This window comes from Nematostella vectensis, chromosome 5 (genome assembly GCF_932526225.1).
Source record: "Nematostella vectensis chromosome 5, jaNemVect1.1, whole genome shotgun sequence".
In the NCBI taxonomy this organism is placed as follows: Eukaryota; Metazoa; Cnidaria; class Anthozoa; order Actiniaria; family Edwardsiidae; genus Nematostella; species Nematostella vectensis.
Window position 1 is genome coordinate 4,534,513 of NC_064038.1, and position 26,408 is coordinate 4,560,920.

Genomic DNA, 26,408 nt, shown 5'->3' on the forward strand with positions numbered 1-26,408 from the left:
TTCCTGTTAATAAAGCACCATTGACGTTAATGTTCACAAGGAACTGGGCCATAGCTTGGATAGCACAGTTACTAGGATCAAACAATTGAAGTCTTTCCAGCCTAGTGCAAGCATTTGCAAGCCGAGGGCGACGACAACTTTGTGCAAGTAAGCACAACTCCTTCATAACTAACACCCTTTTGACTTAGAGGGTTGTAAGCTGCTTGTTGCAAGCATTCTGAATAAGTTCTTATCCTTTTGAAATTAATCTATCTTATTTCTCTAGAAACGTTAACAGCCGAACATGCGCTTCGTACCTCAGTACTCAGAGTACTGGTAAAGTCTTCAAGTAAATAGTTGTGGTTTTGATGGTATTGCGTATCATTTGTGCTTTTTAAAAGCGCTAGATCAAATACAAAAGAAACCTCAAGTTTACCTCCTTTCGTTATTACAAACATTTCAGTTATGTCATTGTAATGTGTGTTGGATTAACTGATGGATATAATCCTTACACTTAAAATCATGAAATCTGCTAACTAAAAATATGTATTTTTGAATTATTTGACATAGATTTATTTCATGTGGCGTTTCATTTCCCAAAGATTACCGGAAGCGGTTACAAATTTTGTTTGTTCAGTCCTTAAGTAAATAAAGATGAGCTACAACCATATCTCAACACCGATGCTAGACTCAGAAGAGGGGGGCATTTTATCCGATTTCATACAAACAAAATAAGCAAGGCCGACAGATTTCATATTGAAATAATGAGACTAAGCCCGACGTAACTAATAATCTTTTATCAATTAGTTAATACGTCGAAAATTCAAAAAGAAAAAAAAATAACAGCAACAAATAAACTACAGTGAAACCATCCATGTGATGGACCTTCAAAGTTCAGGGGGCGGTTCCAGGAGTTCCAAAAGTAGTGGGTGGGGTGTTGGTGGTGGTGGTAGTGTGTGTGTGTGTGTGTGTGTGGGGGGGGGGGGGGGGGCGTTGCAAGGTATTCAAGAAATAATGGGGGTAGAATTTATTGTTCTTCCAAGGATTTCCTTATATTTCTTGTATCTAAAAATAGGGGGTGGTAGCGAGGCCCGCCCCTGCAGCATAAGATTATAAAAATAATAAGATGCTTATATAAACACTAGCGTATCGAACAAAATATCTATGACGTACATCACATTGCTTTCAACGTGTTAACTTATGAAGGCATATTATCGTTGCCCTGTAATACAATTGTTGTCATATTTTAGCCAATCAGACGAACGCATTTATTGTGTTGATACTAACATCAGTTTGTGGAAACTGAGAGCCAAAAGATAAAAATCAAGAGACCATGATGTAAGAGAACGAATCCCCCGTATTAGGGTATGTTCCAATGATGACGTCCGTGAAAGCTATTTTTAGAACAAGCAGTTATTTTTAGATACGCCTCTGATTGGTTAGCGCTCACGTTTCCTAGCAACATGAATCAAACGCGCGATCACATCTTGAGCGATGTGAACCGGCAGAGGCTGTTATGGAAATCTTTTTGACCGAAAACCATCCTTTTTTACAAACGCTGTGAAAATGATCTTCCATAGAGTACGCTGGATCCAATCAACCGTTTCTCGGACATTGAAATGCATAGAGTGCGTGATTTTAGGCTCGGGGATCAACTTCCCAGTAAATGTTTTCACGGCTGATTCGCAAATTATAAGTAAAACAACAACCCAATTCTCTTCCAATTCCCTTTTTAATAAAAAAGATCCAGAACTTAATACCATTATATTCACACCGATATATTGGTCATTAAGGCAGGTATTTCACAAATAAAATATTTCAAGTCTCTATAATGAAGTAAATCTTATTCCGGTGACAAGGATTTCTTGAGTGACATGATTTCTGAACATTTGCGTGAAGAATTGAAGTTCATTCATCATCTAAAAATATTGTAAATCAAAGAAAAATAAAGGCCTTCTTGTATTTAAATACATAACATAGACTGAGAATGCCTAAGTTTTTCATCTCACCGTATTGAAGAGAAAAAGAACTTTTTTTAAGAGTCAGCCTGATGCATTTTGAATGAACTCCAAACTCACTGTTTCCCCGACGTCTTCCCGTTCAATATTTATATAACATTTAGATAACTTAACATTAGATAACTTAACAGATACCAGGACACCATCCTACAAGTAGCATTGTAATCATGAGCTATGAGAAGCAGCTAAAAGGATAAAAACAGGAAGCGAACGAAGTCAAGAAGTGCAGAGGGAAAAAAATTGGGAAAATGTACTATAGCTCGCGAGGTGCCCATAACCAAATATGGCGCGATGAACATATATGGATGCTATGATTGACAAGCTCGCGCAATCTAAAAATAGCTTTCATGGACGTTATCATGGGCCACGGGGATTCGTTCTCTTATATCATGGTCCCTTGTAAAAATCCAACTCCTTATAAAGCGTCTATACTTGTTTTGCAGTCGTGATGAAACGGGTGGCACATTACAACAGAGCATTCGTCCTCTTTCTTCTTTTCAAAGTTGTCGGTAAGATATGGTTAGGCGGTTCCTGTGGTTGTAGAGTACAAACCACAGGAAACTCAAATAACAAATCGTATATAAATTCATGAGCAAAGGTTGATGATGTCTTAAATTCTCCTCACTCTGTTTCAGTAAGTCTTTATTCAATGATATACAATTTTATTGGAATGAAGGAGCATGAACATGGTTTCATCATACGTGAAACTATTGTTGTGCTTTCTTTAATAAATACGACATACATCTATTTCAATAAAGGTTGTCAGTGCAAATGGCAAATGACGATTGGCAAATGGCAGAACCGAAAGTAACCATGCGTCTCGAAGAATATAGATAAATCAAAACAATTATCCATTAAAGGTTACCAATGCTTGTCTCTGACATTGCTGGACTTCATTTAACACCTTTAATTTTCGAATAATTAGTACCCATAAGCCATTTGCCATTTGCACTGACAACCTTTTGTGAAATACGCGATATGTTAAAAACCTTCAAGCTGATACTGTTCCTATTCACAGGTTGCTGTGATCCGGGACAATTTGAGTGTACTTCGTCTGAGTGTATCCCGGATGTGCTAAAATGTGATGGAAGCGAAGACTGCGCAGACTCCAGCGACGAAATCAATTGTAGTGAGTAAAATGTGTACAAGTCATCCAAAAGCGCCGTAACGATGGACGCAGGGAAGGGCACGCACCTCGACCTCATTTCCACACCTGCGCCCCCCCCGTTCCAAGCAAATCATGGATACACGCTTGCTAACTTTGAAAAAAAAAAGACACTTCTGCGCTTTTGTTGTACACGGATCATCTCTAAACGAATAAAACACCGTTATTTGGACGCAACTCTTTTATGCAAACAGTTGCATCTTAAACGGAGACACAATCATGCTTGGAGACCTACGGATCATCTCTAAACGAATAAAACACCGTTATTTGGACGCAACACTTTTATGCAAACAGTTGCGTCTTAAACGGAGACACAATCATGCTTGGAGATCTACGGATAGTGCTATTCCTTCGAGAGTTTTCCCAAAATCGAATGAACTAACAATTTGAGATGTGATATAGATTCGCATCGTGTTTTGCCTTGGACAGTTGCAATTCCCCCGCAATGACTTTCGGGCGACCGTAATACACAAGCACAATCAGAAAAAAATCCGTCGAATTTTATACCCTAAAAGATGGCAGAATCGAAAAAATCCTTAAACACCCCCTAAAAGATGGCAGGTGATCGAAATGTTATACCCAAAAAATGTGACGATCACCCCGTCTACTTTTCTGGAGAGCCCCCCTCACCCCCCCCCCCCCCCCCTCTCCCCCGGGTGCAATTCGCGAGGCAAGTCTGCTGCGTGGTTCTGCGTTATTTGCCCAGGGCACTTGATTTTTTTTGTGGGACTTGTTTTTCTATTTTCTTTGACTCTAACGTAGAGGTGGGTCAAACAGATATTGCCCTTTACACCTGTTTTGTTTTTCAGCCAAACGCAGCATGTGCAGGGTTGACCAGTTCGAGTGCCTGATTGAGGGAGATTGTATTCCTTTGAGCAAGCATTGTGATGGGACCTGGGACTGCCAACACGGAACTGACGAGATGGATTGCCAAGGTATATCACGGCGCCATTACAAACAGCTTTCCGGAATGCCCTTTAGCATTTTGCACTTAGCGAAAGTGAAATAGGGTAATATATGACCGATTCGCACGTGGCTAATTGCAGTGCCGAGTCCAATTGTTTGGATTGAGCACATGAAAGACGCCTGAGTCAATTAAGTTCGACATGGCGCTGAGCACGGCTGCGCCAGTTATGCTACGCTGTAAAATTACGAAATCGACTCGGATCGAAATTACGAAATCGAATCGACTATTCAAGCTTAAAATGTGCCGAGCTAAATACCATATGTTGTTGATTTTGTGTAACATTACTCCAAATCAAGTCAACTTTGACTTCTCGCACCCTATTGAGCGTGACCCATTTGGTGCGACGTCCGAACCAGTATTAAACCCAATGTTGTGTCGATACAAATAGACAATAGAGAGCTTAAGGTAATTCCCTTGAAATAGTTCTACAACCCAGAATTTTTTAAAACTTGGCATAAACAATATTGAAGTTAAGGGCTTTTAAAAAATGTTATAAAAATATGGGGGTACCGACCTCGTTTTCACAACAGAGGGGCGTAAAGTTGACGCGTTTTTACTGATCGCGCAAGGAAAAATCCCAACTCTTATGTTTCAAAATTAGTGCCTATAATCTTTAAAAAATTAAGTTCTGTTTGTCAAGCTGCCAAAATCCGATCTCCTAAACAATAACCCGTAGTAGCTAATGTTCAAAACAAATCAAATTTTAAGAGATCGCACTAGAAGACACTGTTTTGGCCACTATTCATACGGTAAAAAGCGCCATTTTGAAGTATTTTTACGGTTTTTAAGCGAAATAACAAAATTTCTACAACCCAACTTTTTTTCTTCTTTCAGTATATCATTTTTCCGTATATATTTAACTTTTTGAGCAAATAAAAATGGGGGTAACCGACTTCGTTTTTCTGTCAAAGCGATTTTAAGTAAAAAAAACGCGCGCCTTTTGCTTTGTTTTCTTGTACAACTATGGCGCGCGCGCACTTAATACCGAAAAATTCGAACAAACAGCGCGCGCCACTATGCGCAGAAGGGGTGCGCAGTGCAATTCAAGGGAATTACCTTAGACCCTGTCCCCACGTATCTGTTTTCGTTTGAAAACGCAACCTTTTTGTTCCGTTTTCAGATCCGCGTCCACACGAAGCGTTTTCATTTTGATACGACCCGTCCCCACGAAAACGCAGAAACGATACGAAAACGATAACAAGCTCTACAGCGCATGCGTAGACCCAGTATTTTGCTTGTTTACATCGCGCGCGCAAATTGAATCACGCCATCGTTTTCGAAAGTTCCGTTTTCGCCCGTCCCCACGGCACCGATAGGTTATCGTTTTCAAATTGTTCCACTCTGGAGATCGTTTTCAAATCGTTCCGTTTTCGGTTATCGTTTTCGCGTTTACGTGTGGACGATACCCGTATCCGTAACAAAAAGGTTGCGTTTTCAAACGAAAACGGATACGTGGGGACGGGGTCTTAAGCAAGTCACCACAAACGGCATCAAAAACGGCGCCGCGCTCACGAATTTCTGGAAAACGGCTTTTTTTACGTTCTACGCGCGCGGTCACTGACGTCAACGCCGTTTTTCAGCAATTCGTGAGCGCGCGCAGTTTTTGATGCCGTTCGTGTTGCCTTGCTTGAGCTCTCTAATTAGGTTCTGCACGGCAGGAGCGTGACGTGTGAATCGGGCCTGAGATCCACGGTAAGACAGCAACAGATGCGTCCGCATGACGCGCGCATTTTTGTCCGGCGCAATGTAGTTTTTAGGACAGCATATATATTGTTGACGTTTTCTCGAGGACACGACACCAGAGTAATATCGCCTTGCCCGCCAGTTGCCGGCTTCATTTATCTTAACCACCCGATAACCCGAACATTTTCTACAGGCGGCGCCCTTTCTTGATCACGTAGTGCACGTTCTATCTTGGTCCTTTAGTGCGCGCGCACGCAATAATGTCAGCTCGTCACCAGAGTAGCTTATACGTGTTTTGTAAGTTTTGCCGCAAATACACGCTTATGATATCATTTTTTAACCCACTTACAGTGAGCACCGTAGAAGTTTTGAGCACAATCACCACCGCCAAGCCAGGTTGGTATGGAAACCAGTGATGTGACGCGTGTCAAATGCAATTATGACGTCATTGAAATGAAATGCACAAGGATCCTCTTGTACTTCTTAACGCTTGGTTAGTTGCAAGTCGTTTCTCGCGCTATAATCCTACGCTCACCGAACCATCACCGATAAGTACCGTAAGGCCGAGCAGTCTTCGGGTGTTTTTATCGTTTATAGGGTACCAGATCGTACCGTGTGGTCGACCTGTATCGGGGTGCGATACTTCAACGCCCTTCCCGAACCTTGCCTGACCTTTCCGGTCTGAGTTGTAACTTGTTCCCACGTTTTCAAACTGTTATGGGCTTGTTCCTGTCATAGGAGCTTTTTTCCTCTTTCGACAGCCATCTATAGTTGTTGTGTGCGTGATATGTAATATCCCTTTGCAAGAACAGTTCTTTTTGTCAGTATTTTCTTTTCAGGAATTGGTAAGCAATTTTTGCTTTCAGAGTTGATGGGCATCTTCCAGACTGCTGATGGAAAGTCAAGTTCGCATTACCTAGCTTACGATAAGGCTCCAGGTACCGAGCTCTACCTTCGATTCACTGCAACCAAATGCTCCGGATATCTCTTCGAAATGACAAGCCAGAACTCGAACCAATTCTTCCTTCTCTCCCTATCCCAAAATGGGAATATACAATTCTTATTCCAGAGCGCGAGGGGTCCCGGTGTGATTATCATCTCCCCGCCACCAGGGAAATCTTTCTGCGATGGACGACGCCACATGTTGAGCTTTCAGCGCTATCTTCAAGACATCCGGTACCGGGTAGATGGAGGCTCACTGACCAAACACCGGGTAGCGGGCTTGCGTGATCCATTTCTCCGGCCGGTGAGGGTGCTAACTGGGCGTGGCGTGGAGGGGTGCATCTCCGGTGTCGATGTTGTGCTACTCCGCTCTCGTAATGAGCAGAGGAGGGTGGGCGTGTCCAAAGGCTGTATCAGAAAAGGTAAGAAGTGGTTCTTTGAGTCCCTCCTTTTCCCTAAAAAAACTTGGAACCTTTTATATTCGCACACAACAAGGAATTGAATATACTTTTTACACGATTAAACTTCAGGCAATCTATAGATAAACTTAAAGTAAATGTAAAAATATTGCTTACGTTTTATCTAATCTAGCGAGAAAGACAACCTTAGCAGCTGGAATTCAAACGTCGACAACAAGAACTACAAAAACAACAACGACAATGAGAAGAACGGCATCAACGTTACCACTGAGCAACCAGTCAAGTTCAACGTCGACGACACCACAGCCTAGCTCCCCCGCCACACCATCATCACGTGACCATCCCACACGTGGGATGCTTTCAACGCGAGAATCTGCTCTTACATATTCTAAACAAGGCTTTCATTTTATGCCATCGACGCAAGAATCGCCTGTCACGACATTCGGGCGCGATTCAACCCAGGCGTCGTCAGTAACGCAAGGATCTTCTTTCACGTCATCAACGCACGAATCGTCAGTAACGCGAGGATCTCCTGTCACGCCATCAATGCATGGGTCTTCAGTAACGCAAGGATCACCTGTCACGCCATTAACGCGTGACCCCACTCTCACGCATTCTGTACCAATAATATCTGGGCGTTTGAAAACTTCCATGAACAAACGAACCAAACCCAAACCTGGCGAGCGCGCGACGGAAATAAAGTCACCGTCTACTTATCAAGTAACGACAATGGTTACTCATTCACCTCGCGTCACGGAACCGGCTTCCCCGATAGCTGGAACTAAGCAAGTCACACATTTAAAGGGTAAAGGCTATAGTACGCCTATGGCACGCTCTAGTCTGACGATATCAAGACTTCAGGGCACTCAACGGCCAACAATGGTCAATAAAAACGAAATCGATGAAAACTACGGAGCTACCGGTGTGAGTACTAGTACGAGTGCCGGGAATTCAATCAACACTGAGAGACCGCCGAATGTCACGCAAACCAGTTGCGAGCGTTTAAAGAGCAAAATATGCCTTGGGTTTGGATACAACGATACCATCCTACCAAACCACCTTAACCATAAATCGCAAGGAGAAGCAATGAGAGGGATGCAGCGATTCTTGCCTTTCATTCGAGCTAACTGTTCCACCAGCTTGAAGGCATTAGTTTGCGCCGCTTACTTTCCACGTTGCACTAAGCCACAGTCATACGCTGCTCCTCCTTGCCGGGAGTTGTGTGAGAGGTCTAGAGACGAGTGCGCGCGGTTGATGGATGCGTTCGGGTTTGCATGGCCGCGTCAACTGCGGTGTGAGGATCTACCGCGAGACGGATTGGCCAAGTGTGAGATGAATAGAAGTCAGAAAGCTGTTTCTGTACGACCAACACAGGCGTCAACGAGTGAGGGTGCGTGAATAGCCCGATGTCGTGACTTAATTACTGACTTTCTAACTGATTGAAAGACTGGCCAGCCTGACTGGCTGGGCGACCTAAACCGATTGACTGGAATGGCCGACTGGAAAGACTGACCAACTGACCAAATGGGAGCCCTGACAGAGTGACTAGCCAAATTACCGAACCACAGGGCTGTAGTGACGGGCCTTCTACTCGGAACGACTTACTTGACTGACTTACCGTCTTCTCTGAATGACTCACTGTTGACTGACTTACCTTCTACTCTGAATGGGTGACTGGACTGACTGACCTTTTACTCAGAATGACTGACTGGACTGATTTACTTTTTACTCTGAATTGCTGACTGGACTGACTTACTTTCTACTCTGAATAACTAATTGGACTGACTTACCTTCTACTCTGAATAACTGACTGGACTGACTTACCTTTTACTCAGAATGACTGACTGGGCTGACTTACCTTTCACTCTGAATGACTGACTGGACTGACATACCTTCTACTCAAAATGACTCACTGTTGACTGACTTACCTTTTACTCTGAATGACTGACTGGACTGACTTACCTTCTACTCTAAGGGACTGAATGACCACCTTGCCGACCGACTAGACTCACTAGCTGAAGATTTTCCTAGTTTTATTGTTAAAAATTTAACAAATAAGCCATCGTAACTTTGACACTTCTAACTCGCTATCAAAGGATTGGCTAACGTGTCTATTTCATGTGCGTTCTATTTTTACTGGGGTCGTCTATGATAATCCAATTGCTCTCCTCAACTTTACAGATACAACTACAGTTTCTTCGCCATCAATTGTTACTGGACCCGTAACAGAACGTTGTGAGTATTGACAGAAGTCTTCTAATGCTTTGGTCGTCTTTTTCGTTTCTTAATAAAATCTACCGCCTCTCATCTTGTGTAATAGGGGACGCTAAGAGATCACGTGACAATTTGGGTGGCAAACTAGCGCGCGCTCAGGCTTTTGGCGGCAAAATTTCAGCAATAAAAAGTAACTTATTCAGCGCTTACGAAAAAAAGTCCGAATTCTTTTTTTCAGACAGGGTTCAGTTTCGTTTAAAGATTTTTTTCGTCGTTCTCATGTGTGACGGGCGCAGTCAATTCTTATCTTTTTGTTTGATTATTTTGTTTTATATTTGACACCCAGAGAGGTCACGTGATCTCTTAGCGCAAGTCTCCTATTCCAGACTCGTAAATCTATAGCTCCCGCCAAAAGATATATACTTTGGAAGCTATAAGAAAAGATGACCAAAGATTATGACCAATAAGGTTGGAGGTCCTCTTTAAAAATTGGGGGTATCCCATGGAATATGCTGTTCCTGGGAACGCCTCATGTACATCGACCATTGTAGGGCTATATCATTCTCACTACTCTCAGGTCTATTTAGAATAAAAGTTTAATAAATAAAATTGACACAATTTTCTGCTGTTTTAGACTGTGGCACCATCTACACAGTTCCTGCTGGGTTTATCGTCTCTCCAAACTATCCCCAGGACTACCCGTCCAACAGTCACTGCCGCTGGGCTATCATGCTCCCGCGAGCGTATCACGTGATTGATATAGTAATAGAGAGCTTGTTATTGGAGGACGATCGGAACTGTATGTAAGTATGCGCGCACATGTATATTTGATCACTTGTCCGCAATGTAAGTGAATAATTTATTTTCAGCATGTCTGACTTAAATATTTTGGGAGTTTGAACTTTTCGTTATTTTTATATTTGGGGGTAGGGTGGGTGGTGGTGGTGTAGAGAATGTATGCTATTGAGCTCATATGTGACTTATTTTCTTTAGGTATGACTTTGTTGTCATCATGGACGGTCTCTACAATCAAGTAGGACCCAGGTTATGTGGCACTTTGGCCCAGGCTCGCGCGGTTGCCGTTAAAGGCAACATGGCGGTGGTAGTGTTTAAGTCTGATAATGCGAACAGCAAGGGCGGCTTTCTCATCAAATACAGGGCTCATGTAAGTACTAAGCAATTTTATGAAACCCAAACACATTATGCCCAATTCCAGCTATTATACTTGGCGCGCACGATTCGCGCATTCGAGAGATTTGTGGAGATTAACCTGTTAACTCCTAAACCGGTACAAACCGGATATACAAACGGAGTCTTTTTGACTTGGCTACAGATTTTTGTTATATTTCAACGTTACCAAAACATTCTGACGTTTACCTCGGGGTGGAATGAAGGTGGGTGAAGTTTTATTTATAAATTTGACTGGAATGATAACTTTATATCGGAGCGTTGGACAGTGTGTGTTTTTGTACCCCCGTATGTTATATGGAGCTTTTACCTGTTTACTGTATTTGTGAAAGGACTTATAGTTCAAAGTCACGCGTTAAGTAATCTTAAAGACACTTTGTAACGCAAGTTATTTTCTAGTCTTACCCTTAGTGTCTCTTGTCACGCAGTGGGGATGAGGGCGCCATGGTCACGCAACGCCTTAATTGTCGTCACGTCACGGTTTCATAGCGCCTCATTTTTGGCTGCCACCGTTCACATCATTGCCGTCTATTTCATGTAACGCTTCATCGGTGTCCAGCAACGCCTCATTGTCGTCAGGTCACGGTCACACAGCGTCTCATTTTTACCTGTCATGGTCCACATCATTGCCGTGTCTGTCATGCAACGCTTCATCGGTGTCCAGCAACGCCTTATTGTCGTCAGGTCACGGTCACACAACAGCTCAGTTTTACCTGTCATGGTCCACATTATTGACGTCTATGTCATGCAACGCTTCATCGGTGTCCAGCAACGCCTCATTGTCGTCAGGTCACGGTCACACAGCGTCTCATTTTTACCTGTCGTGGTCCACATCATTGCCGTCTATGTCATGCAACGCTTCATCGGTGTCCAGCAACGCCTTATTGTCGTCAGGTCACGGTCACACAACAGCTCAGTTTTACCTGTCATGGTCCACATTATTGACGTCTATGTCATGCAACGCTTCATCGGTGTCCAGCAACGCCTCATTGTCGTCAGGTCACGGTCACACAGCGTCTCATTTTTACCTGTCGTGGTCCACATCATTGCCGTCTATGTCATGCAACGCTTCATCGGTGTCCAGCAACGCCTTATTGTCGTCAGGTCACGGTCACACAACAGCTCAGTTTTACCTGTCATGGTCCACATTATTGACGTCTATGTCATGCAACGCTTCATCGGTGTCCAGCAACGCCTCATTGTCGTCAGGTCACGGTCACACAACAGCTATTTTTTTTTACCTGTCATGGTCCACATCATTGACGTCTATGTCATGCAATGCTTCATCGGTGTCCAGCAACGCCTAATTGTCGTCAGGTCACGGTCACACAACAGCTATTTTTTTTACCTGCCACCGTCCACATCATTGTCGTCTATGTCATGCAACGCTTCATCGGTGTCCAGCAACGCCCCATTGTCGTCAAGTCATGTGTTACGATCTCGGTGTCGTTACAAGCATTAGTTAGTGTGTTAGGTTTGCGGGCTGACGCCTTCTATGACGTAAGATTTTTTTTATAATCGTGAATCTTCGTTTTAGTGGAACCGCCTTCACGATAGTGTCTCACTCTAATTCTAATGCTTCATGAATAAAAATGCTATAGCATTGCTAAAGTGTCGCATCAGTTAGAGAATTATTTATTCCGAGTAAGATTTATCTATAGTCATGGCTAACATATCGCTATTTTGCCAAAACCGTATACTAAAGCATTAATTAATTAATTCTCACAAATTGTTGTAAATATAACATAAAAAATTATCTTTTATTGTATTATAAAACGTGCCCTAACTTTGCCTTTCATTAATCTTGCGATTTTTTCATTATCGGCTTTTGATACAGTGCGCATGACCGTGCAAAACGCGGTCTCACGTCCTGTCGCCCACGCCAACGCATGCGCGGTTACGTTCCACAGCTGACCAATCCGCTGAGCTGTCTACAATCACTACGTCGTGCAACGTGCTTCGTGCCTCGTGCTCTTGCGATTTACGTTTTTCTTTGGCTTTTAACCGAGCTCTTTCTACTTTTTCCGCGATTTTTTTCGTGTGTTTAAGTTCTTGTTTTAGTCTGCTGTTTTCCGCATCCAGCGTCGCAACTTGCTCTGATAAATCCAGGATCAGTTTCATCCGGGGATCGTTGTGCGTGTCTTCCTCTGTGACGTCATGGTCATGTGACTTGGTCGAGCGCCGACTTGTCGCACTACTTTGTCTGCTGAAGTCGCCCGAGTCCATACTCAGCCTCTCAAGGCGTTCTGTGTAGTGTAAAGAAATATTATATTGACGACTAGAGGTCTATCTAATTCCTGGGTTGCTTGTTAGGACTATTTGGAAATACGTCCGCGCCTCTCGATAAAATCCAGATGCAGACGCGTGTCCAGAGGGGGGGGGGGGGGGGGCGGGGGGGGCGAGAGGTCTGGACCCCACCCTGCTCATGTGACAAGATAGTTTGACTTCGGTTTACCCCTTCGTTGGTAGTTAAGAAGACTGAAAATTTTATGTGTGTATTTGGATAGAAAAACTTTCTAGATGGATCTAGTGATCTATTACCAGAGCTAAAGATGCCGTTTTGACTTGGTCCGTGGTCAGTGACTTACTTCTTTGGACCCCACCCAGGGACGGATCCAAGCATTCCAAAAAAGGGGCGGGTGGAAAGCAAGGGTTTCAAGAAAGGAGGGGGATTCACTGTTTTTCCTTGGATTGCTGATCTGAAAAAGAGGGCCGGGGACCGCCCACACTTAGGCCCGCCCCTGCAATCCTGCGTTTTTCTCTAGACACGCCCCTAAGATGACTGGAGCTTTTCGAGAGTGTCTCATTACTAGACTACACGCCATGTAAAGGACCGAAACGATATAGCTAAGGTCATGGTTAGGGGCATACAGAGAGACAATTTTTGTAATTTGAGGGTGGTTCATAATATTTAAAAAAGAAAGTTGCTAAATTAAAGACGCGACGACGGAATTCTTTTTCTCGTGTCATATTGATATGCACACATCCATGATATGTCGCTATTTTTTATGCACTTGCACACTCTGAAGTGAGCACTATTTCATCCATGCCTTTGTTTTGAGAAGCTCCCTCCCCCCGAAGGCCTCACGATGTCTACTTCTGTGTAGTTTCTTGCCTTCATGTCTAATTTATTGGCAAAATCTAAAACTGTGGCCTCTTGAAACATCAAGACCTTTATCAATTTATCTAGCGATTTCGATCATGACATAATGCCCTACCTTGCAGTTTCGTGTTCTCTTCCATGAGTTTACTGTTCTCGTCTTTCAGTTCAAATAGCTTGAGGGACGAGTCTTGTCTGGATTTGGATGTCAATGAACGCATTTTGCGAATTTTCTTTTGATATTGCTGGTTGAGTATCGCTGTCTCTTCCTTCATTTTCGCTAATTCTTCTTCTAAGGAATTGATATACTGCAAATAAAAAAAATTGCATGTGGGACTTATTTCTTAAAAAAAAACAAAGCTGTAACGTTTAAAAATATAAATCCATTGAGTTCTGACCGTTTTTAAAACAAATTGGACTAAATATATATTAGAAATTGATGTCTTTCTCGCCGTTATTGTGGGTATTTCACAGCCCGCCATAAGTGAAATATCACAAAGGTTCAAGTGACTTGACTTCCTCCTAAACAAATATCGAGTCAATTTGCCTTGATAAAAAAATTATCATAACCATAAAAATATCATAATTACTCTCAAATATCATTATTCACCTGGTCCTTTGCATGGACAGTCCTGTCCAATTTCTCGGTATTCTCCTCAGATAGACTTGAATTCTCTGTGTTTGCCACCAGGTTCTGCGCACTCTCTAGCTCCTCCCTTAGCATAAGGACCTCCCGCTCACGCTCATCAAGCTAAACAGTAAACAATGTCAAATAAATCACCGCAAGCCTGGGTAATAGCTAATCGGCAACTAGTAATGAATGTTAGTCAGGATGGACTAAGATACACCAGAAAATAAAAATCGTGTTATATGCTGTGGTGGAGCCTCCTACATAGGTCACCTAGCCTTACCATTACACCTTAAGGGTCAGCACCTCATTAATTTGATATTTGTTGGGTTTGCAAGCCAAACTCTTTAGAAAAAGACTTCCAACAAGTGAACCTTGGCGAAAGTGAAATTCCAGAGAAAAATTCAAGCAACTTGCCACCAAAAGATGGGGTAGCAATGGGTAAATCAAAGACTTGCTACCCACGTATTAGAATCCGAGCCCGAGACTTTTGGAAGTTTTTGGAATACAAGCCCAAAACTTTTGTCAAATTTCAAATCTGAGCACGAGACTTTTGTCAAATTTCAGAATCTGAGCCCATCCTTTCCGATAAAACTGCAAAGGCGAGACAAGATGATGAAATTGTTCATGTAGAGAAATGTTTATCTGGTTGTGAACATTTATAAGCGGGGCCTGATTTGTAGGTTATTTCAAGGTTGGTAAGCGCGTACGATTGTTACTCATGAGTTGTGTAAAACAAACGAAAGAGCACAGCGAGTGAGTTTGTTTTAAACAAAGAGTGAATAAAAATCGTAAAAGCGAGCTAACCGTCAAATAACTTATTTATTATATACATCCCGAGATTTTAAAGAGCGAAAAGAACTTTCAGATATAAAACATTTCATTTTGCATGATACTTTTGTTCTTCAGCTCCATTGAGCGAGAGAATGAAATTTTACTGTGAAAATTGAATACAAAGCGTTCAAAATGGAAGACAATAGATTTGCTACTCTCAATGACAATGTAGAGGATTATGTAGAAAGTCTTAAAAACAAGAATACAAAGGGAAAAACCGAGTGAGATGTAAGGCTGTAAAACGCTATCTAACATCACAGTCTCTTGCATGACATTAGTGAGACAGATTCATTTCTCAATGGAAGTTTCTGTCCGTCTTCAACTGAGCCATTGGTCGAACAGTCAAGTCTAATAAAATGTAATGTAAGCTTATTATAAATTTCTCAGTATGTATATAAAAAAATCAGCATGGAAAGTGCTTTGTACAGTTTTTATTCACTCGTTGTTTTGTATCAAAAGAACTTTCTTTTTTTTTTCACTTGTTGTTTGTATCAAAAGAACTTTCATATATAAAGCATTTCATTTTGCATGTTACTTTTGTTCTTGAGCTCCATTGAGCGAGAGAATGAAATTTTACTGTGAAAATTGAATACAAAGCGTTCAAATTGGCAGACAATAGATTTGCTACTCTCAATGATTGAACTGAGACACTGAGAGTTTTAAGAGAGTCGTCGAGCAAACGAAAGGATTTTGCTCACAAGTGAAAATAATGATTTAGCCAATCAGAACGCCTATACAACGTTTTTCACTAGTGGAAAAAAATCGTAAGACCAATCAGCTGGCTTCTCTAGTGCAAAGAGACTAGTTTTATCACAATTATTTTTGGCGTGTAAATCTTGGTATGTATATAATAATACACCATACAATCTTCCTACAAACCCACTGCCATAGTAACAGAATATAAAACATATTGCTTGTTTAAGAAAAATTAGGAACCCTGAGATTGTGTTTAAAAATCCAAGACTCCAAGACAGTGGAAGAAAAGAAGCCAGCCAGGACCCCTAAAATCTGAAGAAGAAAAACGAAACTCCCAGACGCGTAAAAAACTTCTTGTAACCTATCGCTACCCCTAAAAGATAGGGCAAAAGAAACGGAGGGTGATTAATGTGATTCTCACCTGTTGTTGGAAGGACTCAGTCATCTCTTTCTCTTTATCAGCTTTGAGCTTCTCTTGAGTCAGTTCTTTCCTAAGGGCACTCAGCTCACACATCAGCTGTTCTAACTGTTAAATGAATATTTATCAGTTTGACTGGAATTTATCCATCGAGTGTGACCTCTATGCAAACCCAATTTGCATGGGTACTGACTCCCTGGGGATTATGTAAATTAGTGAATAGAAGGAAAATACAATGTGATCCCATTCGCACTTTCTATTTGACTTTCACCCCCCTCCCCCCACACCCCTTATTAGGAAGCCGGGCCTGACTTGACTGGGACTATCTTTATATACATTCAAGTCACCAAACACTGTATAAAGTCACATCATACCTGTGCATTACTGGATTGAGAGTTGCCAAGCTCACTTTGATTGGTTGTCACTAAGTCATCGCTTAAAATTAATAAACATTGTTTGAACGAACTTATAGTTATATTATATAACTTATTTCATGATCAAAGATAGTACGATTAAAATTCTAATGATACAGACCAGCTAGTTGCTGCCACTACTTCTACTGTAAATGTCGTCGTTTCAAAACACTGACAGATCGCCTTTCGGGTTTACCTCATTCTATAAATCACCTTCAATATTTAACGGTATCTTCTAAGCAAGAAGTAAACTTATACAGTATTTAATATTTGGAAAAGAAAGAAATGAGAGGTTGAAGTTATCTCCATTTTGATGTCTGAGAAAAATAAAAACACAATTTTCGTGGTTACCTGAATTGTTTCCGTTGTTTTGCTGATGGAATTCTGATCGTCATGACTTCGCTCTTAGATGGATTGGAGCCCATCCCCCAAAACCTCATCGAAAACCCGAAAATAAGAGAAACCCAAATCGCAAAAGCCAACTACAAACCTTCACCAGGTCGGTTCTCTCGAGTTTCATGTCAAAATAGTTACCATAGAGACCACCGCCGCTGACCAGTTCCGGTTTGATCGTTGATAAGAAAAGGCAAAGGAATCTTGAATTTTTTACCAAAAAAAAATTGCGGAAATGAACCTAAAAAATTTAAATAATAAAGAATTGTTGATTTTATTTGTTGTTCTCTGATATCTTTTTTGCGTTTTAGTATATTTTTTAAATAAATAGTCCACGGTCTTCCTGTGTTACCCCCATAGTGCAGTTCAGTCGAGTAGAACAAATATGGCGGCCGGAGGTCGAAGATTTTGAAGGGTTTGTGAAAATAAATGGGGGGCAAATCAAATCAAATGATTGTGTCCTGAAGTTGAACGTGTAAATAATTACAGGTAAGAGGATAAAGAATGATTTTAATGTCGGTTGTGATTTTAAGCACCAATATTGCACATTTTATTAATCGTCAAAATCCGTCAACACCCCATGAGTGCAAATCAATGTACAAGGGCGGACGCGTTTATTAATGAATATGCTGAGATCAAATGTTGTTCTAGTTTACTCAGGATTAATCCTACATTTGAATTGCTAATCACAGCCAAAATTTTTCAGACAGCATGGAGGAAGCCGAAATTCAAGCCGAGGAGAAAATCTCAGCGTTTAACGACGATTTTCTCCGTGAGAAACACATCAAGTTTTTCAAGCGTTGTCTCGCTGTGCTTCCGTCGGAGTATTCGTCCCTGGATACTAGCAGGTGAGTCGAGAATAATTATGTCTTCAATGGAATTTGATGATATCGTGACAAAGGTTGTCCAACATGATTGTAAACCCATCTTGCTTTTTCCCCTCTTAAAGTCAAATTGAAATTATGACTTTCCTTTCTAAATAGGAGGCACCTATGGTTGTATTGTGCTTCCTCTGCCTTTTGTATTGTAAATATCCCTGTTTATCAAGAAATAAACCTTTCATCTAGTAATATTATACAATGTGTTTTTGATTGGTAAGGTGTAAGGTCTAGGAGGCTTTTAGCCTAGCACAACACTTAAACTCTAAGTGGTTTTAAGCGGGGGGGTGGGTGGTAAAGTATGCTCTTGGTGAACGTGTAAGTAGTCGGACAAAATTTTTCTTGCACTCTTTGGCTTGCGCTATGGTTAATCCAATTAAATTCTTATACATCAAATTAGCTTACATACAGGGGTAACACTGTCCATAAGCTAAAATATAACTTTTTATTGACAAAACAGCGAGTGTAAATTATACAGATTATATGTGTAAATTGTTCTAGTTTCCCTTTTGCCACAATCGCAAATGGTCAGACAATGCAAAATGAGCTCCTGACTGTAAGTTAATATCGTTTAAAAAAGAACCCTTCCTACCTGGATAGAAATATCATATATGGACACTGAACATGGGCGGATCCAGGAATTCCACAAAGGATGGGCCGAACAAGGGTTTCAAGAAAGTTGGGGGGTGTGCTTGAGTCATTGTTCTTCTGTTCTGTTACATTCCTTTATATTTTTAAGCCAAATATCTGAGAATAAGGGGGTGATCTGCATCTGCTTAAAAATGTGTTTGTTTGACCTTTTTTTTACTAAGATTGGTATATTGGTCTTTTCTATGCAGAGTTACAGTAGCCTTTTTTGCCATCTCTGCGCTTGATGTGTTAGATGCTCTTGACTGCATAGAAAAAGAGAAAAAAGATATTATTGAGTGGATCTATTCTCACCAAGTGCCTCCTAAAAGTGATGGTAAGATCCTATAGGATTCAACAGCAATAAAGGTCTCAATGTATTACATACTTTATCTAAGTTGGGCCTAGATTTATAGAGGCTGATGTTTTATGCATTTTATTTTATTTTTATTTTATGTTTGTTTTATTATTTTATTTTTATTTTATTTCATTTTATATTATTGACTTCGCCACAAGTGGCAGGATTACGGCAAAAGTTTGTCGCTATGATATGAACTCTCAGTTGGCTATTCTTCCCTCAGGAACAAACGGCGGCAGGTGTGGATTCCGTGGGTCTTCAACAGCTGGCTGCAATTTGAAGGTACTATAACAGTAAAAGGTATTCAAAACAAAGAATATCTTTTATTCCCTCATCATGTGTTTTTAAAGAAAATAAGCCCAAAAACTTGCCAGAAAAACAGCAATTATTTTATGCTTACTTCACAATTTTCTTGTTGTCCACCATGTGGGAATTTGCCCGACCCATCCTCTTTGTACCTTGTCCAAAAAAGCTGAAATTACCGTGAACAAGCGATGCACAAGATGCACTGCTTATGCCTTAGGGGTTCAAAGTGATTATCACCTACAAGTCCTACTTAAATTGTGAATCAGAACATTTATCTCGTATTGATAATTCTGTTTTTAGTTGTTTTTGATTTCCTTGTTTTTCCTATTGGGGTGAGTTTTTGGATTTTTTGAAAATTGGGATGCGGATTATATGCAGATAATCCGAAAGTGTTTCGTTAAAAAATGTGCCATAATGTACAAAAATGGTGGTGCAAAAGGGTGGTGCTGTGTGTATGGGGAGGGGGAGGGGGACCTAAAGTCTTTGCCCTTCAAATTAAAGATACAATAAATGAACAAAATGTTTTGTCTAGATTCCTTATAGTTATCTCTTGCTGTAGCCAGATCTCACCATAACAACATTTTGTGGCTTATTGTAGAAATAGTCAGCCCCCCAAAATATTTATTGATGATGGTGTCATGTTTCTCTACATAGGATCCTGAGTCAGTTCATGAATATGAGTACGGGCACATTGCCATGACCTACACAGCACTAGCGATGCTCCTCATCCTTGGAGATGATTTATCAAGAATTAACCGCCCAGCGATCATTGAGGGACTAAGGCATCTACAGCTAGAAGATGGCAGGTGGGAAGAGTAACTGGGGCTCCTGTGGTACTTGTTTAGCCTGCTACCCGGCACTCTGGAGATTCGGGATTCCTGTGGAAGGGGGAAAAGGGAAACGAGAGCCGGCAACAAGACCATATGTTTTTGCATGTTCTCTATTCGCTGACGAACGGAGCACGGTGATTCATTAATTTCGACAACATAAAGTGATGAAATCTAAAATAGGCCTTGGCTTGTCCCTTGACACTATGCACGCCGCATCCATTTCAGAACCACTTTTAAGTCTTAAAGATTGCAATTATTACAAGAAGAAGTCTGCTATAAAGTCTCTTCTCTTAAGTGATTTGGTAAAAGGTTTATTTATTACCGAGTATTTGTTAGGGCAATAAGCTTCAAATCTGGTTTTCAAAGACCGATTTTAGTCATGTGTTCGCTCTTAGGGTTGATGTGCGACCAGATCAAGGAGACAAAAAGCCTCGGAAACAAGGCCGCCTTTTTAAAAGGTCTTAAATTAGTGAATCACTCTTATGCAAAGGAGCAAATGATATTTGCTTCAGCTGAAGAAGTTTAAGCCTCTGATGAATGCTGAAGTGGAAGACCTCCCCGTCCCGAAATCTAAGTTGTTGATTTGATGACCTTGATGTGTCTTGATATTTGAAGCTAAAGGAGGATTTATTTATGGCACTAGTAAAGCCAAGCTTGAAAGGGGTGGAATGTAAAAACACAGGGTCTTGCTGCCGGCTCTCCTTTCTCCTTCCCTTTCCACAGGAATTAGTTGTTGAATTTACACACCACAGGAAACCCACAGATAAAGGAAAAGGTGCCTAAAGTAAGGTTGTTCTTAGTTGTTTGCCTTGTGGTCTGTGCTTGCTTATAATGCTATATCAGTTCAGAGTGAATCATTAAAATTCATGACTTAACATAATGAGCAGTTTTATGGATATTTTTCTGCCTAGGCTTGTGGCTGAAAAATATGTAGTTATATAAAGTTTTGAGGAATATAAATATCAACCTTTCATAGTCCTATATTCTGCATGAAACATCCCCAATTTCTTCCTGAATTTTGTTAGTTGCTTATTTGTATTAATCAATTCTTTATTTCTTTCTCCAGTTTTTGCCCCACATACCTTGGAAGCGAGAATGACATGAGGTTCATTTATTGTGCCTGCTGTATTAGCTTTATACTAAATGACTGGAGTGGAATCAACATTGAAAAAGCTGTGCAATACATTAGGAACAGCCAGGTGCAAAATATTTTCATCCTTTTGTTTATCACTTTCTACGATTTTAATCATTCTCTTGTTTTTTAGTCTTATGATTATGGGATTGCTCAAGGCCCCCACTTGGAATCACATGGTATGTTAAAAATGATTGTGCAAAGTCTATTAATTGATTCATTGGAGGGGGAAAGCAAAGCTGTGAATTAAAAATAATAATAATAGGCAAAATACATTTGATTCATACTTGGGCACACCCTAAAAATCCCTTTTTAACTGGTGAATGCTTGCAAAGCATTTATGAGTTATTGGAGGGACTTCTGTGTCACTCGATCGTTGGATGGTCAGATGGTCGGATCGATCATCCGTAAACTTTTTGTGGTCTTTCTGTGCTTTAGCAACACAGCAATCCTTAGATCATATATATGCTTCCAGTGTTCAACTTCCGGTTAAAACCTAGTACTATAAAATAGCGTCTCTGGGTTTTCTCGTTGTTTGTTTGAGTTTGTGCTGAAAGAGCGACTAGCCAAAACTTCAACTTTAAAGTCCGAGAAACACACAGGGAAAAGCCTGTGTTAGCGGGGTCTTTGTTTGAAGAGTAAAAAAGCCTCTGTTAAAAGGACAAAATAGAAGAGGATAGATTTCCACAAATTTATTTTTCACAATTCTTCCCGCTAAACTAAATATCAAACAAAATTCCTACAAACACATGGCCCTTGCTTGTTCATCGAATAAAGATTTTGTGCCTTTCTAGAATGTTAACATGCATCAAACACATCGTATGACAGTAGTGTGATCAATTATTGCAGGTATTTTATTTTGTTTCCAGAAAGAATATGCTGAAATTTGGCATGCTAGCAAAAACTTTTCAAACGAGATGATACCAAAAGTATTAAAACTAATTTTATTTACAAGTTGATTCAGCAATGCCATGTTGTTCTAGCCGTGCGGAGCACTTGACTCCGAATTCAGTGACCTAAGTTCAATTCCCACTGATAGCGCTATTTTTTTTAAAAATAATAATTAATTATACTGTCATGACAACGAAAAGAAAAAAGGTAATAGGACATTTTTTATGTACTCTCAGCATCTTGGATGTGTTCATGCTTTGTTCAGTATCCTGTATATCTTTTATGCACACAAGAAAATAACTAGAAAAATAAATTTGCATTCACGAATTCGCTCACAGAGCCTTTGATTCTTTCATTTTTAACTATAAAAGAAAACTCCCTTCTGGGAATGGCCACTTTGTCAACACCTTGGCTAGAGGTGTTGGCGGGTGAGGAGGAGTACTGAATAAAATAAGAAAGCATTCTGATACTCTTTTTACAGAGCAATTTTTTCCCCAAGTCTGAAATATGTTGTTTAGCATCCAAGTTTTTACCTTCAAAAAACCTGCCCTGAAATAATATTCCCTACTCCCTCCAAAGGGGAGGTATGAATTCTAAAAGAAATTCTATAAAATTTCTATAAAAAAAATTATTAACCTTTGCATTATGATTTGTTTTGTAGGTGGCTCTACATTCTGTGCTATTGCCTCCCTATCACTCATGAACCAGCTTGATAAAGTTTTCACTAAGTCTCAACTAGAAAAGCTCATCCGCTGGTGCATTTTTCGGCAAAAGTCTGGCTTCCATGGCAGGCCTAACAAGCCAGTTGACACCTGCTATGCATTCTGGGTTGGTGCTTCACTAGAGGTGAGTACAGCCCTGGCAGTGGAAAACTCTAGCAACACCTGTTTGATACCTCATTGTTACCTCATTGTTACCTCATTGTTATGGCATATGTTATTGTTGGGCTTCCTGTGGACTGAGCCTGAGTTTGGTCAGCAGATTGTTAATAAGATTAGCAGCCATTTTTTTAGCTCGCTTTATTGTTAGCACTGTTTGAGTAAAGCCTTACTATGGTGACCACACTCATTATAAAGGACAGCGACTTTTTCAATGGATTTGAGATGATGTTATTCAGGGCTCTTTATAAAGGTGAAAGAGGCACTTACTTATTAAAGAATGTTGGTTAACCACTCCTTTGTTATTGCTTTTCATTGAAAATCCGACGGTTTATGCACTAGTCATTTGAAACCCCCCACCTCCATCGACCTGGGGAAGTGTGGGGTTAGCGTGGGGTTTAGAACACTTTTGAGCAAGAAGCTGTCCCAAAGGGGTGGGGGAATTGACAGTTTTTGACTCAAAGACTTGTACCCACCATGGGGGGCTTGTGGACAAATGAATAACATCACAAATTTTCTTTGCAAAAGTCATGTCAGTTTCCTGTTTTTGACTCTTTCTCTTCTGTAGCAAGCAATTCCATGTATCAGCGTGTGGCAAGCTGCATGACAAAATGTGCAAAAACGAATATGAATTACAACTAAGGCCAGATGAAAGTAATTTGTTTTTCTAAATTTTTTTGGTCACTGTTATCTTCATACAGCTATTAGTACAAATCCGCTTAATTGTATTGGCTTTGAAAATAAAGGCTTTTTTCAGATGACTTGATGTCGATGTCGGACAGTTACCTATAGTTCGCATCCCGAGGGGTAGGGGCATTTGACTGCAGTTTTGTCCGAGGGGGCTTTCTCTGTTTTGTGCAGTATCAAAGTCTACCCCCCCCCCCCCCCCCCCCTCCACTGGGACATTGGGGATGGGGGTTTCAATTGATTAGAGCATCATTTGAAAGGAAGCTTCAAATTATAATCTACGAATTAAGTCTGATACGTCATTTGATTGGAAATATATTGTTTACTTGCTTGAATTAGCCGATAGAAATGCATGCTTTGTGTGGGGTGGCATTAAACGGGAGCATAGAATGGAATGGGAATAGCCAACCTTAGTCAGAAAGTCCTCCGTGTTCCTGTGTTGCTTCAGTTAAGAAAATGTGAAGGAATTGAGGTTCCATTTTTTCTTCTATATCGGATAACCATGTATGCAATAATAATATGTCTCAATATTTTCCACTTTTGATCGCCAAATATGTTGACTCTTTGTTAACACAAAGTACATTATTGCGTCTCTTGTTTCAGATCTTAAACTCATTCAAGATGATCGATTTTACTGCAAATAGGGATTATCTAATGCAAACACAAGCGAATGTCACCGGGGGATTCTCCAAGTGGCCTGGTATACACCCAGGTGAGGTGAAACACTTCTCTTGTGAGACATATAGAGGAATGTAATATTCTGCATTGAGAAAATGGCAACACTATGCAAAGTTATTGAATGTACATTATTTTATCGAATGTACATGTATCCAATGGTGTGGGTTGTCATGAAATTTATGGAAGTTTTATGGCGTTTATGGTGATGTTAAATTCTCGATTTAGTCCATCATTTCGCAAGAATCAGCCATCTAACCAAGGGTCTGTGTCCTCGCTCAGCCCACGGACTTATTGCATTCGTTGTCATCCTCTTTGCACTTTGTGATGGGGATGTTCCTAATCCGTTGTGCAACCATGTCTCAATGATAACGTTTTTGTATTTGTACATAGATTGAAATTCAGAGTGCTTCAAGTAGGTTATGTGCATCTCATGTTGCGACTGTCACAAAACACTAGCCACAAAACAATAAGGACCCTTTGCCTTTCATTATAACAGGCGCGCGCTGTTTTAAGTCCTTTTGTTCAAGTACTGTATACGTGTACATTCACGATAACAACATGACATCTGCATAAGACATGGACATTACGACATACATCCATTTCAAAAAAGGTTGCACTCGAGAATCCATGTGTCGTAACCCGCGGTGGCTCATGGGTAGCGTATAAACGGCTTAATCCTTGTATCTGAAAGCCATGTGAAAGTTTATAAGAACATAAACAAGAATTTTACAGCTTTTGATACCTGGATTTGTATTTTATTCACGCTTATTTACTTATTTACTTGATACCCATGAAGCACTGCGTGTTACGATACACAAATTCTTCGAGTGCAGCCTTACTTGAAATAGGTGTATAAGAACAAAACTCTCTCTTATGTCGTCATGTCGACGTGTAATGTCGCCAATGTGTACAACGCTTAACAGCCTTGACCCTGTGATGTGCTTTCAGACGCGCTGCACTCGTATTTCGGCGTTTGCGGACTCTCCCTGATGAATGAACGAGGTCTGGTGCCCATTCACGCAGCGCTGAACTTCAGTCAACGTGCCGCTGACCACCTGCAAAGATTGCATGACACAACGCTTAGATGACGTCACGCTAAGATGATATCGAAAGCCCGCATATAGTGTTAGTAGTGGCGATACGTAGATTACTTCTCAATAACATGCACATGTACAGTCAATTGCTGAGTTCTGGTGTATGAAACATATAAGCAGGTATATACAGTAACTCTTTTTGGGATTCCTGTGGGAGTATATTAAGAGGGAAACTAGGAATATGGCAGAGCGGGTACTAGACTTTCTTTTACTCGGCCCAGTTTACTTTCATAAACACAAGACCACGATATCGAGAAGAAAGAGATGCCTGTGGAGGAACCAACGTAGCTCTTGGTAGTTAAGACATTTGTTACTTTGAGTGACACCTAATATCGATACAGATAATATACATGTGGTGTAAAAGTGTGCCAAGCCCAGGTGACGGACCCTTTTCTGGTTTGCAATGAAGTATATGCCTTGAAGCAAAAAAAAAAAAAAAAAAGAAAATAGAATGTCCTGATTTCTGTCAAAAAGGTGGGAAAAATGAGTACAAAATAAGTGTTGGAAAAATATATATATCACAAAATTTCGTTTGAGTTACCCGAATAGAAAAAAGTCCAATTAATTTCAAAGAAACTAAAAGTTAGCTCGAGCTATGCATTCAGCTATGCATTCAATTTCATTCACAATAACTGGAAAAAGTATTTGAAGGAGGGGTGGGGGCAGGGGGTGGGGGGGTGGGGGGTGTCGAGGGATGTGCGCGCACCCCTGTGTACGGGACAGAGATGACGACATCAGACATCAGAGGTACAGGAGATGTTTATGATGAAGTGAAAAAGTAATGCACCGTAAAAAGGTGTGTTTTCCAGAAAGGTGCCGGTGTTTGCACGGGGCTTTAGAGGAGCAATACAGTTAATCTTGTATCACACGTGAACAAGTATATGAGGGTATTCGGTGTAGGAATCATAATGTAATATAAACACGAAATGATGCTTCATTAAAGCATATTAGTCTCGCGTCCTGTTTATCTTGAGTCATATTTCACTAAATTC

At 40.7% G+C, this 26,408-nt stretch overlaps 2 protein-coding genes across 7 annotated transcripts; one reads left to right on the forward strand and one right to left on the reverse strand.

Annotated features, from left to right (window-relative positions):
* Positions 1–20: 20 nt before the first annotated feature.
* On the forward strand, positions 21–26,372 carry LOC5502605 (geranylgeranyl transferase type-1 subunit beta). 6 transcript variants are annotated; one of them, XM_048728257.1, is made up of 12 exons: positions 21–147; positions 2,441–2,506; positions 3,016–3,126; positions 3,972–4,097; positions 6,164–6,208; positions 6,679–7,176; positions 7,346–8,563; positions 9,355–9,408; positions 10,022–10,190; positions 10,381–10,552; positions 17,764–17,905; positions 18,775–18,900. In XM_048728257.1, the coding sequence occupies exons 2-12, from the start codon at positions 2,446–2,448 to the stop codon at positions 18,783–18,785; spliced, it is 2,607 nt and encodes an 868-aa protein (XP_048584214.1). In that variant the 5' UTR covers positions 21–147; positions 2,441–2,445; the 3' UTR covers positions 18,786–18,900. The 6 variants fall into 6 exon arrangements, with proteins under 6 accessions (XP_048584214.1, XP_032226769.2, XP_032226770.2 ...); XM_032370878.2 differs by lacking the exons at positions 17,764–17,905; positions 18,775–18,900 and adding an exon at positions 10,975–12,186; XM_032370879.2 differs by lacking the exons at positions 17,764–17,905; positions 18,775–18,900 and adding an exon at positions 11,004–12,186.
* On the reverse strand, positions 12,195–17,196 carry LOC5502604 (ELKS/Rab6-interacting/CAST family member 1). The gene is made up of 6 exons (XM_001623724.3): positions 17,016–17,196; positions 16,626–16,686; positions 16,255–16,359; positions 14,286–14,426; positions 13,794–13,983; positions 12,195–12,821 (listed from the first exon to the last, which is right to left on the reverse strand). Exons 1-6 carry the CDS (start codon positions 17,102–17,104, stop codon positions 12,439–12,441), a joined length of 969 nt encoding a protein of 322 aa, XP_001623774.3. The 5' UTR covers positions 17,105–17,196; the 3' UTR covers positions 12,195–12,438.
* Positions 26,373–26,408: the final 36 nt, after the last annotated feature.

Excerpts from the sequence above, each read along its gene's own strand:
- LOC5502605 (XM_048728257.1), top strand. The coding sequence starts at position 2,446 with ATGAAACGGGTGGCACATTACAACAGAGCATTCGTCCTCTTTCTTCTT. Across the intron at positions 7,177-7,345 it reads CAAAGGCTGTATCAGAAAAG|CGAGAAAGACAACCTTAGCA; the intron begins GTAAGAAGTGGT and ends TATCTAATCTAG. Across the intron at positions 10,191-10,380 it reads GAGGACGATCGGAACTGTAT|GTATGACTTTGTTGTCATCA; the intron begins GTAAGTATGCGC and ends TATTTTCTTTAG.
- LOC5502604 (XM_001623724.3), bottom strand. The coding sequence starts at position 17,104 with ATGAGGTTTTGGGGGATGGGCTCCAATCCATCTAAGAGCGAAGTCATG. Across the intron at positions 16,687-17,015 it reads AAACAACGGAAACAATTCAG|CGATGACTTAGTGACAACCA; the intron begins GTAACCACGAAA and ends ATTAATTTTAAG. Across the intron at positions 12,822-13,793 it reads AGAGAACACGAAACTGCAAG|AACGCCTTGAGAGGCTGAGT; the intron begins GTAGGGCATTAT and ends TACACTACACAG.